The 13,065-nt window shown below is 46.3% G+C and overlaps 1 protein-coding gene across 1 annotated transcript; it reads right to left on the bottom strand.

Annotated features, from left to right (window-relative positions):
* Positions 1 to 11,927: 11,927 nt before the first annotated feature.
* LOC115077773 (vomeronasal type-2 receptor 26-like) lies at positions 11,928 to 12,830 on the bottom strand. The gene has a single exon (XM_029580059.1). The coding sequence runs from the start codon at positions 12,828 to 12,830 to the stop codon at positions 11,928 to 11,930; it is 903 nt and encodes a 300-aa protein (XP_029435919.1).
* Between the last annotated feature and the right edge of the window lie 235 nt (positions 12,831 to 13,065).

Here is a 13,065-nt window from a genome sequence, read left to right as displayed (position 1 = left end):
TGCTGGGCTTGATGGACCCTTTTCAGAGTGTGAAAGTTTCTCCTTGCTAATTCTACCAAGGAGGTAAAGCTCACTTTTCAGCCATATATTTATGCCAAAGGATCACTGAGTGAGGTGTTAGAAATTCACAATTGGGAGCTGTGTATTATTTTTGTGCAAGAGAAGCAGGTGAGAAATCTGGATGGAAGGTGTCCCTCTCTGGGATAAGAGACTGGAAGCATTGCTGAAGGACTGCAGCACTTACAGATAACTGCAGTGTCATCTCTGCTTCTGGGGAAGTCTTGGAGGCAAAGTAAAAAGTCAGAAAAGGAAACAGGAACCTGCTTTTTACTGCTCTATATTTTTTAAGGTACTTGTTGAACTGTGAACTCTAACTTTGGAGGAAGTTTAAAAGTCTGGACTGGATGTTTGTGTTTAACTGCTACTTTATAATTTTTCAGAAACAGTCAGCTTTGGAAAAAACACATAATTATGAAGATTTTTCTTTTATTAAATGTGTGTGTGAGCCCCATGGCTCTTACAGGAGAATCAGTACCCCACTGGAAGAATCCTAATATAAGTTTCTGCCAGTTTTTCTCTTCACTTGAGTCTTGGATTTTGCTCCTAGCCTGAATCAGGGAATGCTTTGAGAAAGGGAGTTATGCATTGGCATGCAGTGACATTTGTAGCAGGGGATTCAGTCTCATTCCCTCAGGCTCTCAGGCACCTCAGTCCCCTTCTCCCTCCCACATGCACCACTCGGCTGACCTCCCTCCCTGGGTCTACAGCAGTCTTGCTCTCTCAACCCCCTCTCCCCTGGATATAAAATATACATCAAACCCATATGGCATAAGGCCAGATGAAAGAAAAAATGAAGGTGGAGAGGTCAAGTGGTACGCAAAGAGGACAACTACAGAAGGTGTAGTTTTAGGTACTTTAGGATCCACAAGGTAACAAGAGAATTCAGTCAATTAAATAAGATTGTGAGGCAATTCCACTTTAATTAATAATCGTATCAGAAGGAGTTGATTTTCGTCCCCTGACATGGACTGTGTTTTGCCACTCCAGCTGCATCGGGAGGGACAGAAGCCAAAACTTTAAGTAAATAAAGAGAAAGAATAAAACAGTGATCCCATAAACAACAAAAATGTATAAAATATTATAGTAGCAATAAATACAATCATACTCAATCAATGACAGTGTATTGAAAAACAGTATATCCTAAATATATCCTAAACCAGTTGGCGTCCCCAGACTCTCAAAGCAGAGAAGTATAACAAAGCTATAAGCAACAGCACAGAGAAGCTTAGACAGCAAAATAGATAGTATGGGCCAGATTTTAAAACACCTACAACCGTGAAACCCAGGGGTTTACGAGTGTGACGGGCCTTACGAGCACCAGGCCAATTTTCAAAGGGCCCGGTCACACCCGTAAACCCCTGGGACACGTGTATGTCCTGGGGTTAGCAAAAGGGGTGGTCTGGGGCTGGGTCTAGAGGCGGGCCAGGAATAGAGGCTCCTGGCTCAGCGGCCATTTACCACTGTGCTGGCGAGCGCAACTTGTTCCTGTTCAGAAGCACAAGGATAAGGAATTTGGGGAGATTTAGGATAGGGGGAGGGTAGGATAGAGGAAGGGGAAGGGAGGTTAGGCTAGGGGGTTGGGATGGTCCCTCCCAGTCTGCTCCTTAATTGGAGAGGACTGGGAGGGAAATGGAGAAGGCCCCGATGCGTCACTGCACATAAGTGCATATGTGTTCCCCCCTTGCGTGCGCCAGCCCGACATTTTATAACAGGTGCACGCCAGCGCATGCATGTTATAAAATCATGTGTGCATGTGTGCACGTCGGGTAGAGTGCTCACATGGACGCGTGCACGTAATGTTTTAAAATCTTCCCCTATATGATTTGTAAATAATGAAAACTAATGAATAGCAATGCATGCCTCAGAAGAATATCTCAGTAGAATACCCAATTCCCCTGGAGAGTTTGTGATAACTTGTTTATGAGGGACTCCGTTGAGGAATTAGCAAGAAATCTGCAATAGAGACAGGTAAGAAAAAGGAGGAAAAGAAAGCAAAAGGCAACTGTGTACGGGCATAGCGGCAGAGCATACAACATAGAAATAGTAACAGCTGACATCAGTGTAGGAGAGCAGAAGCAAGGTCAGCATAATGAGACAAATGGAGAGTAAAAATAAAAATAAGCAGAATGCTATGTGAGAAATCATATGCAAATAAAATCAAATATAAGTGAAACTGGAAAGCCTGAAACTACAAAGGTGAAAATGTGAGAAGGAAAAAACAAAGTAGAAAACACAGGAGAGATATGGTCAGCGGTAGACTTGACAGTGAAGGACTACATGAAAACAAAGTACACAGCCTCAAAAGACTTGTAAAGTAAATTCTAATTGAACAAGGATTGCATCGAGGCATCCTGAAAAAGTAAACAGACAAAAAGAAAACTATAGTGAAAGCCAAAGGAGGAATAACGCTTAACAAAGGATCGGCGACGGTACCTAACCAAACATCGTGTTTTAGTAACAGGGGAAAGGGGGAGAGCAGCCATGGAATGAGCCAGGCAGCTGCTAAATATGCAGAGAAGGGGCGGAGCTAACATGAAACCATGTGAAAAATGAGAAGAAGGACAAGCCACCGAGAAACTGGTATAGCAGGAAACTGAGCTGCTGTGGCTGAGCAGAGTGGAAAATATGTAAAAAAAAACCCAAACAAAGTGGGAGGCAGTGGGCCTGAAAAGGAATTACAACATTGAAGAAATCAAGAAAAGCGAGGAGGAAAGTCAGGAATAAACACATGGATAGGCGCTAAGTGGAAAAAATTAAATAAATAAAATGAACAAATTAAAATGGAAATTAAATTAAAAAATATATAATACAGGGAAAAATAAAAAGGACGATGAAGATAAGAATGTAGATGAAAAATAAAAATGAAAATATTATAAAAAGAAAACTGACAATAGGAAAGGCAGGAAGGAAAAGGCTGAAAGAAATACAATCTGACCCAAGGGGTCAACCCTAATTTCAGAGAACTTCAGAAAAGCATCAGAAAAACACAAACCATTCAATTTCACAATTTAAATCCGTGCGTTGTAATGTATTTAAGGAAAAAATTCCCCACTACGTTCTATGAATAAACCATTCCCCAAAATTGCCACCGCGGGTATGAACAGTGGGGATTTCTATCATGAAGAAGGGAAGTTCTTCAGTTCAGTGATGATGCTCACGCCAATATGAGACCAGAGGGGCTTTCTCCTGGGAATTGCATATATAACCCACAGTTTAAAAAATGCATGTTTTAAGAAGCCATATAGGTTTGCCCACAGAAAGCAATAGACAGGGATAGGTCACAATGTACAGCACACCACTAGTCTGACAGGAGGAAGAATGGCGTACAGGAAAAACATAGCCAGAAATCGGGTAAGTGTAGACACATAGGCATTCTGAAATAGGACAGGTTGCGCAGCATCCACAGGGAGCATGCCATGGTACTGAATGCAAGTCAGCGGATGCTCTTAGGTCATGGCCTCGCATAAAAGCAAAACAAGGGGTATCACAAAAAACTGGATGGGATGAGAAAATGCTCCAGAACTATTGAATGACAGAGCAAATTTGCCCCACTTTTTCTGAAAACTGAAGAGCACAAGTGAGATCAAACAAGGATTGCCTATTACAGGGTGACTGAAGAAGATTGCAATCAGTGTGATATGCCCACTTCATATCTCATTTCAAGATTTTATAAGGGTAGCCCTGGGTCTGAAAACATATAACCATAAAATGTGCCTGGATCAGGAAATCTTCAAGTGATGAGCAAAGTATCCTAAGTCTAGAAATTTGGCCGACAGGTTTGTTGTTACAAAGAACTTGAGCGTGAAGCTGGTGTAATGGAGGAGGGTGTTATGATGAGTGGGTTTATGGTACAAAGAAGTGGAAAAAGTACTGTGATTTAATGTAATTGAAATGGCTAAGAAGAATACCATGGACGGATGTATGTGAGCTTGAAAATGAAGATTGGAATCAAATGTGTTTAATGCATCGAAAAATATATAGAACCGAACATCAATCCCTATCCATACTACAAGGATGTTGTCAATGTATCAGACCCATAAGGAAACCATTGCCCAAAAAAGTGAAGTATAGACATGCAGCTTTACAAAATTGATTACATAAAGGCACATGATGTCAGGGGACCATAGCAGCCCCCATGGAAATCCCTTTTATTTATGGATAAAACTTTCACTGAAAAGTGAAAAAAAAAATGTTGGTGAGAGCTCTCCTGGTAAGAGAAACTAAGAAATCATTTGGTGTGTGACATGGCCACATCACTGATCGAGAGTAGTTTCAACATAGGAAATCACCTCAAGTTGAGGAATGTTTGAATACAGAGATTCAATGTCTAGTATCATCAGATAATAAGGAGAAGCTGCCAATTCAAGGAGTGATAACAGTGAAATCAAATGACTTGAGTTGCAGGCAAAAGAAGGAATCAGGGAACAAATGGTGCAAGAGACTTGCTGACAAAGACAGAGGCTCAAGGAGAAAGCCAATACCTCCCTACTTCCCCCAATCCATGACAATCTCAGGGTGTCTGGAAATCGTATCCCAGGTATGGAGAGCAGGACATTTTATAATCCATATTAATTTTAATTATTGGTTGTAATTTGATGATTCTGCTCTTTTAATATTTAAGTTTTGGAGGGAATAGAACATTTTCTAATTATTGGATTTTCTGTTCATCAGATGTTTTAAAATATTTTATTGATGTTTGGGAAATTTTTGATATTTTATTCATTAACTGGTTTGACATACTCTTTAAATGAATTTGATTTTACTACTATGATGTTTTTTATTTTTTTATTTAATTTTTATAAAGGATGTTACAGTCTCTGTTTTTCCATTGTTGCTCTGCATGTAGAGACTGGCTTGCTGTGGGTTCCAGTTCAGTACTTCTCAGCAGTGTTGTGTTCTGCGGCCGCAGACGGCCGCGGCCCCCTACCTGAGTCTCGGCGTCGGACCACCGTGACAGCGCCTGAGAGTCCGGGCTGTTTTGCCCCTGCGCCTCGCCGCACATTCTCGCAGTGATTGCTGGCGAGGGAGGTGCCCCAGGCCTCCCCTCGTGGTGCCAGGCTGCTCTGCTCCACCTCCGGGGATCCAAGATGGCCACCGGCCTTAGGCGTGAGGCTGCGCCTCCTCTTCAGATTTAAAGGGGCCTTGTCCTCCTAATTGCCTGCACCTGCTCCTAATAGATAGGCACAGGGGAAATATATAAGGAGACTTCCTCCACTCACTCTTCGACTTGGCAACATGTGTGTTCAAGTCTGCTTGCTTCGGTGAGTCTTCTGGTGCTTCGGATTCTTGATTCCTGGTTCTTTTTGGTGATTCCTCGGTATGTGTCTTCGGACTGGCAAGTGGTGATTTCCTTGGTGTGTGACTTCAGACTGGCAAGTGGTGATCCCTCGGCATGTGACCTCGGACTGGTAAGCGATGACCCTCTGGCACGACCTCGGACTTCTTCCAGACCATCGTCTCAAAGGGCCCACCTAAGTCCCAGTGGCCCGGGTCCCTACGGGCTCCTCCCGGGGGGACCACGGGTTCCAGTGGCGAAGACCCTGTCGGCTCTACCCCGACATCTCGACTCTTCATGGCCATCTCAGTTTTCAGTGCCGAGGGTCAACCAGTCTCATCATTTGTTCCGCCTTGCCACCCGACAGGGGGAACCTAAGGACTCACCTCCTAAGGTATACCATCCTCCCATCGGTCCAAGGGTTCACAAGCCTGACCATAACAGATTGCAAAGTCCATGAACCCGGCGAAGGCATCTGCCCAACATGCCATTCCTGGAATGGCCCAATGTCTGATGGATCAGCAAAAAACCCTTGATGCCCTTGTCTCCATGGTGGAGAGCCTGAATCAATGCTTTGAAGCATTAGGGCCCATGAACCCCACCTTGCCATCTCCGTCCATGGCCCCTGGGGGCCACTCAGTAATCTGCCTGCCTACACCACCATGTTTTTCTGGGGAACCCCGGGCCTGCAGGGGTTTCATTAACCAGTGCAACATGCATTTCCGCCTGCAGTCGGCCCTTTTCCTTGATGACACTACCAAGACCACCTTCATTCTCTCTCTCCTCGAAGGGAAGGCCCTGGAATGGGCTTCCCCCCTGTGGGAATGGGATGACCCCATCCTGAGCAATTTGAGAGAGTTCTGGGAGCTCTTCCGGATGAGTTTCGGTGATCCCACTCAGGAGGTTTCCGCCTTGCCCAGACTTCTCCAACTGCGCCAGGGGTGAAGGACACTGGCCAAGTTTGCCATTGAATTCTGGACCCTTTCTTTGGAGCTCAGCTGGGGCCCCGACTGCCTATGAACCATCTTCCTTCAAGGACTCAGCCCCAGAATTAAGGACGAGCTCGCAGGCCGGGAGCTACCTAGGACCTTGAATGCCCTCATTGACCTGGCAGGGCGTATTGATAAGCGCCATCAAGAATGCTGCCAAGAGGCCCAGATGACCACGAAACCCTCGACTCCTTTGAGACACCCTCGATGCTCGCCTTCTCCCAAAGGTGAATTGGGAGTCCCCCGAACACCGGCCAAAGAGCCCATGCAATTGGGCCGTGTGAAACTCTCCACACAAGAGCACTGATGGCGAATTAGTGAAGGATTTTGCTTCTACTGCGGCGCGGCGGGCCATCAGGTACCCGCATGCCCAGCGCGGCCGGGAAACTCTCGGGCCTAGGACCTGAAGGAGGTCTCTTTCTGGGCCTAACTTCACCTGCACCTCCACTAACTCTAACAGTTGCTCTGACATCCACGGATGGCGACCTCCACACATTAGCCCTGGTAGGCTCTGGGGCCGGGGGCAACTTTATTATGAAAAGTCTGGTGGAGCATTTGAAAATTCCACAGGTCCGCGTCCAAGCTCCATTGGTCATCTCGTCTATCCAAGGCAAGCCCCTTCCGGTACGAGTGACACACATCACAGAACCCGTCAAAATGAGGGTTGGGCTTCTTTTACCTCGAGCGGATGCCCTTCTATATACTGGAACACTCCATACACCCTGTCGTTCTGGGACTTCCCTGGCTCCAAAAACACTGCCCCCCAGTTCGACTGGAGAACCTTACAGTTAACCCATGGGGGCCAAATTGTCACAACAATTGTCTCCAACCAGTAGTTCCAGTGCAATGCTCCACCGCTATCGCCAGTCTCCAAGACTTGCCGGCCTCCTATGCGGCGTACTCAGACGTCTTCTCCAAGCGGAAGGCCGAGACACTCCAGCCTCACCGAATATTCGACTGTGCCATTAACCTCCTTCCTGGCACAGAACCTCCTCGGGGCCGCACTTATGCCCTTTCACCCTCGGAGACTCAATCCATGTCCCAATACATCAAAGAAAATCTGGAGAGGGGCTTTATCCGCAAATCAACATCCCCGGCGGGGGCCGGTTTCTTCTTCGTTGCGAAGAAGGATGGAACCCTTCACCCTTGCATCAACTACCAGGGCCTGAACACCATAACCATCAAGGACCGGTACCCCTTGCCCCTAATCTCCGAGCTTTTCGATCATCTGCAAGGCGCGAAAATCTTTACCAAGTTGGATCTCCAGGGGGCATATAATCTGATCCACATCAAGGAGGGAGACAAATGAAAAACGGCCTTCAACACCCAAGACGGCCATTATGAGTACCTAGTAATGCCATTCAGGCTCTGCCGGCAGTGTTTCAAAACACCATGAATGAAATACTCCTAGACCTGTTATATCATTGTGTAGTTGTGTACCTCGATGAAATCTTGATCTTCTCTGATTCCCTCACCGCTCACCGTCAGCACGTCGTCCAGGTACTTCAATGCCTAAGAGAAAACAGACTTTATGCCAAGCTCGAAAAGTGTCTCTTCGAGTGGGAGTCTCTTCCTTTCTTGGGGTATATTGTCTCCAGTGAGGGTTTCCGCATGGACCCTGCAGAAACTAAAAGCTATTTGGGAATGGCCGCAACCATCCGGACTGAAACCATTCCAAAGGTTTTTGGGTTTCGCCAATTACTACCGCTCATTTATCTCCCATTACACATCCATTGTTGCACCCCTGACGGCCTTAACTGGAAAAGGCATGGACCCCAAGAGCTGGCCTCCTGGAGCAGTAGCCACCTTCCTCCGCCTTAAAGAGGCATTCCTTCACCAGCCGTGCCTTCACCATCCTGACCCACAAAGGCCATTCATCATTGAGGTGGACGCATCCTCAGAAGGTGTAGGAGCAGTCCTGAGCCAGACTTCGTACCAACACAAGCTACACCCATGCGCCTTCCTCTCTCGCCAGTTCTCCCCGGCAGAGCGAAACTAAGCCCTTGGCAATAAAGAGCTACTGGCCATTAAAGTGGCCTTAGAGGAATAGCGTCCTTGGTTGGAGGGGGCCCAACATCCGTTCACGGTCTATACGGACCACAAAAATCTTGAGTATGTGCATCGGACGCAGCGACTCAATCCTCGACAGGCACGATGGGCGTTGTTCTTCACCTGCTTCAATTTTGTTCTACATTATAGGCTGGCCGTCAAGAATCTTAAGGCTGATGCCTTGTCTCGCGTCTTCAAGACTACAGAAACTCCAGACGATCCTCATTTTATCATTGAGCCATCATGCGTCCTGTTATCCGCCACCACGACCATCCCTCCCGGGAAGACTCTTGTTCCGCTGCACCTGCGGAAACAAGTTTTGGCATGGTCTCATGACTCCCATTGCTCAGGTCATCCAGGACAACATCGGACCTTACAGACCCTTCACCTTTACTATTGGTGGCCCAAGGTCAACAAGGATGTCCGATCCTATGTGGAATCCTGCCAGTAATGTGCATGTCATAAGAGGATTCCAGGTTCATCCCCAGGCTTGCTCCAGCCCCTGCCAGTGCCCACTGAACCCTGGACCCATCTCTCAATGGATTTCGTGGTCAACCTACCCTCATCCGATGGCAACACTGTCATCTGGGTAGTCATGGACCGATTCAGTAAGATGACACATTTCATACCACTCCCAGGGTTGCCTTCCGCACCCCAGTTGGCCCAACCGTTCGTCCAACACATTTTTAAACTGCATGGCTTACCCAAAAGCATTCTCTCAGACTGAGGACCCTAATTTACCACAAGATTCTGGAGAGCCCTCTGTCATAAGTTTGATGTCACCTTAGAGTACACCTCTGCTTACCATCTTCAAACCAATGGTCTAGTGGAGAGGACAAATCAGACTCTCAAGCAGTTTCTTCGCATCTATGTGAATGATAAACCGGACACTGGGCAAGTCAACTCCCATGGACCGAGTTCGCTCTTAACTTGCACACTTCCACCATCACCGGAGCCTCTCCCTTCCAATTGGTTTATGGGAAGCAACCCCAGCCACCTCTGCCTGTTCCCATTTCCATGACGTGTCCGGTGGCCCAACTCTCTGTGGAGGAGTTACATCGCCTTTGGATCTCCACTCGGCATACCTTGCTCAAAGCCAGCCAGATAGCAAAGAAATATGCTGAAAGTCGATGGAGACCATGTCCTCCCCTGAGACCCGGCCAGAAGGTATGGCTGAACATGCAATTCATTCGGCTGAAATTACCCTCCGCACGACTGGCTCTTCATTGGACCATTTCCCATCCTCCGTCGGGTGGGTGCGGTGTCCTATCAGCTTCTGATGCCCTCATCACTTAAGATTCATAACCTTACACGCCTCCCTTTTGAAGCCCTTGGTGCTATCTTGGCCTTCCAGCACGCCTCCAGCACCCCAATCCATCGCCTCTGAAGACGACATCACCTACCAGGTCTGAGAGGTGCTGGACGTGCAGAAGCATAGGAAAAAATGGGAGTACCTACTGGCCTGGGAGGGGTTCGGCCCCGAAGAAAACACGTGGGAACCACTGGCCAACATCCTAGATTGGGACCTACTTGCTCAGTTCCATAGGGACCATCCATCCAAACCCTGGCCTCCTGGGAGGTGCCCTAAAAGGGGGGAGGGGTACTGTTGTGTTCTGTGGCCGCAGACAGCCATGGCCGCAGACAGCCATGGCCGCGACCCCCAACTTGAGTCATGGCATCGGACCGCCGCGACAGCGCCTGACAGTCCGGACCATTTTTCCCCTGCACCTCGCCGCACCTTCCTGCGGTGATTGCTGGAGGGGGAGGTGCCCTGGGCCTCCCCTAGTGGTGCCAGGCTGTTCTGCTCCACCTCCGGGGATCCAAGATGGCTGCCGGCCTTAGGTGCGAGGCCGTGTCTCCTCTTCAGATTTACAGGGGCCTCGTCTTCCTAATTGCCTGCACCTGTTCCTAATAGATAGACACAGGGGAAGTATATAAGGAGACTTCCTCCTCTCACTCTTCGACTTGGCAACATGTGTGTTCAAGTCTGCTTGCTTTGGTGAGTCTTCTGGTGCTTCGGATTCTTGATTCTTGGTTCTTCTTAGTGATTCCTTGGTGTGTGACTTCGGACTGGCAAGCTGTGACTCCTCGGTGTGTGACTTCGGACTGGCAAGTGGTGATCCCTCGGCGTGTGACCTCAGACTGGTAAGCGACCACCCTCTGGCACTTGATCTCAGACTTCTTCCGAACCATCATCTCCAAGGGCCCACCTAAGCCCCAGTGGCCCTGGTCCGTATGGGCTCCTCCCAGGGGGACCACAAGCTTCCAGTGGCGAAGACCCTGTCGGCTCTACCCCGACGTCTTGACTCTTCACGGCTGTCTCAGTCTTCAGTGCCAAGGGTCTCATCATAAGAGAACATAAGAACATAACAAAATGCCATACTGGGTCAGACCAAGGGTCCATCAAGCCCAGCATCCTGTTTCCAACAGTGGCCAATCCAGGCCATAAGAACCTGGCAAGTACCCAAAAACTAAGTCTATTCCATGTAACCATTGCTAATGGCAGTGGTTATTCTCTATCATCATTTGTTCCGCCTCGCCACCCGACGGGGGAACCTAAGGACCCACCTCCTAAGGTATACCATCCTCCCGTCGGTCCAAGGGTTCACAAGCCTGACCATAACAAGCAGAAATTTGTTAATACTTTCTGATCTTTTTATTCTGTATTTGGTGAAGGTCTGTCTGAGTTCTGCATATGTGACTGAGATATTTTGTTGGCATGTAATTTCTGTAAAGGGATTTATAGAAGCCTGGTTCCCTAATAAGAGTTTTTTTATGGGTATTCCAGGGCCTGGTGTAATATGTGCAGTGTTGCCTTTTCATAGATAAGATTGTTAGGGTTGTTTTGGTGTGGGAGGTTTACTATATTGTATTGGTAATTCTGTTTATTCATGGCTTTCTGAGAGGCAAGCCCACACCCAGCATGCATTACATAGGAGTTTCAAATGTATTTTTTTGCACACAGGAGTGCATGCAAATATAATATGCATGTTGTAAGTGATATTTTTGACTCAGAAGACTGTACTTTTTAATGTTCTTTTTCATTTAATTTTAATTATAAATGCATAATGTAATTGTGCGTGTCTGTAAAGGATGTGGGGATGTGTCGGGTGGCATGTGTGCAAGGTTGTAAGGTTTACCTAGGGTACCTAAAACCCTTCCCTATCCCTGGCGTCTGGCTATGAGCTATCATCTGCCATTGTTATCCATTGTTCCCATCAATTGTTTTAACACTGAGTACCTCAGCTGCTTAGTCTAAAGGTAAGTGCACAATTGCTAATGAATATATTTTAAGACTTTCACTTTAAGAGAAGTTAACAACAATTTTCTTTAAAAATAGTATTGGTGGCTGATGTTTATATATTAAAGGGATATTGTCACTAGCACTAAGCTTTTCTAAATAATAATGAACAGCATTTTATCAAACACTAAAGTCCCCATTTTATGAAGATTGTTTTAATTTAGGTGTGAACATTTTTTGCTTGTCTGATGGTTTTGTTTTGTTTTTTTTAATATTTATAACAGAATTAACTTTCCCAATATGTGTAGAAGTATTAATAATTGTAGTTGCTTGTCAGGTACTTTCTGTGATTTCTATCAGGCCTCACTATAATAATGTAGCACTTGGGTATAAAGATACAGCCCAACAGTCCAGCACTAGAGGCCAGGATAGCAAATATTTCCACCACCACCATGTACTTCCCCCTGGTGCTCAAGTAGGTAGGGATGAAGGACACCCAAACACTGCAGAACACCAGCATGCTGAAGGTGATGTACTTGGCCTCATTGAAGCCTTCAGGTAGATTTCTTCCTAGATAAGCTACTATGAAGCTGATACCAGCCAGAAGTCCCAGATAACCCAAGACACAGTAAAATGCAATTATTGACCCTTCATTACATTCAATTAGTAATGTTCCAATTTCTGCTTGCATGTTAAGATATGGGAATGGGGGAGCAGTGGCCAACCAGACAAGGCACACAACAACTTGAATAAGGGAACAGGAAAGGACAATGGAGTTTGAGACCCTGGAACCCAACCATTTCTGGAGCTTGCTTCCTGGTCTGGTAGCTTGGAAGGCTGTGACCACGATGATTGTTTTTGCCAGTATGGAGGAGAGGCAGATGGATAAGATAATCCCAAAGGCTGGCTGTCTGAGTATGCAGGTCATCTGATCAGGACGGCCAATGAATAACAAGGAGCAGAGGAAGCAGAACATGAGAGAGAAAAGGAGAATATAACTGAGGTCCCGATTGTTTGCTCTCACTATAGGAGTGTCCCGATAATTGATGAAGATTCCCAAAATGGCAGCAGTGATAAGGAAGAAGAAAATGCTGATACAAGTCAAAGCTATCCCCAAAGGTTCATCATAGGTCAAATACTGAATTGCTTTTGGGATACAGGAAATTCCATCCTTATTGGGCCATTGATCCTCTGGGCATCTGGAACAGCTGTCCATATCTGTTAAGGAAAAATATATGTCCTTAAGTTTGAACACTCAATGCAGTTCTCAGAAATTTAAGAATAGTACAATGTTTGAATTACAATACAGATTAGACAATGAAAACATTTTAGATCCAATATTCAAAAAGATCTATCCACCTAATTCTGGATTTAGATGTCTAGATCCCCAAGATGACAATTTCTCTTCACAGAGTGGATTCATGTATATGTCTAATTTCATTGTTATAATC

This window comes from Rhinatrema bivittatum, chromosome 16, assembly GCF_901001135.1.
Source record: "Rhinatrema bivittatum chromosome 16, aRhiBiv1.1, whole genome shotgun sequence".
NCBI classification, from domain to species: domain Eukaryota; kingdom Metazoa; phylum Chordata; class Amphibia; order Gymnophiona; family Rhinatrematidae; genus Rhinatrema; species Rhinatrema bivittatum.
The sequence above is the reverse complement of the archived record's forward strand: the minus strand, read 5'-3'. Positions and strand labels throughout refer to the sequence as shown.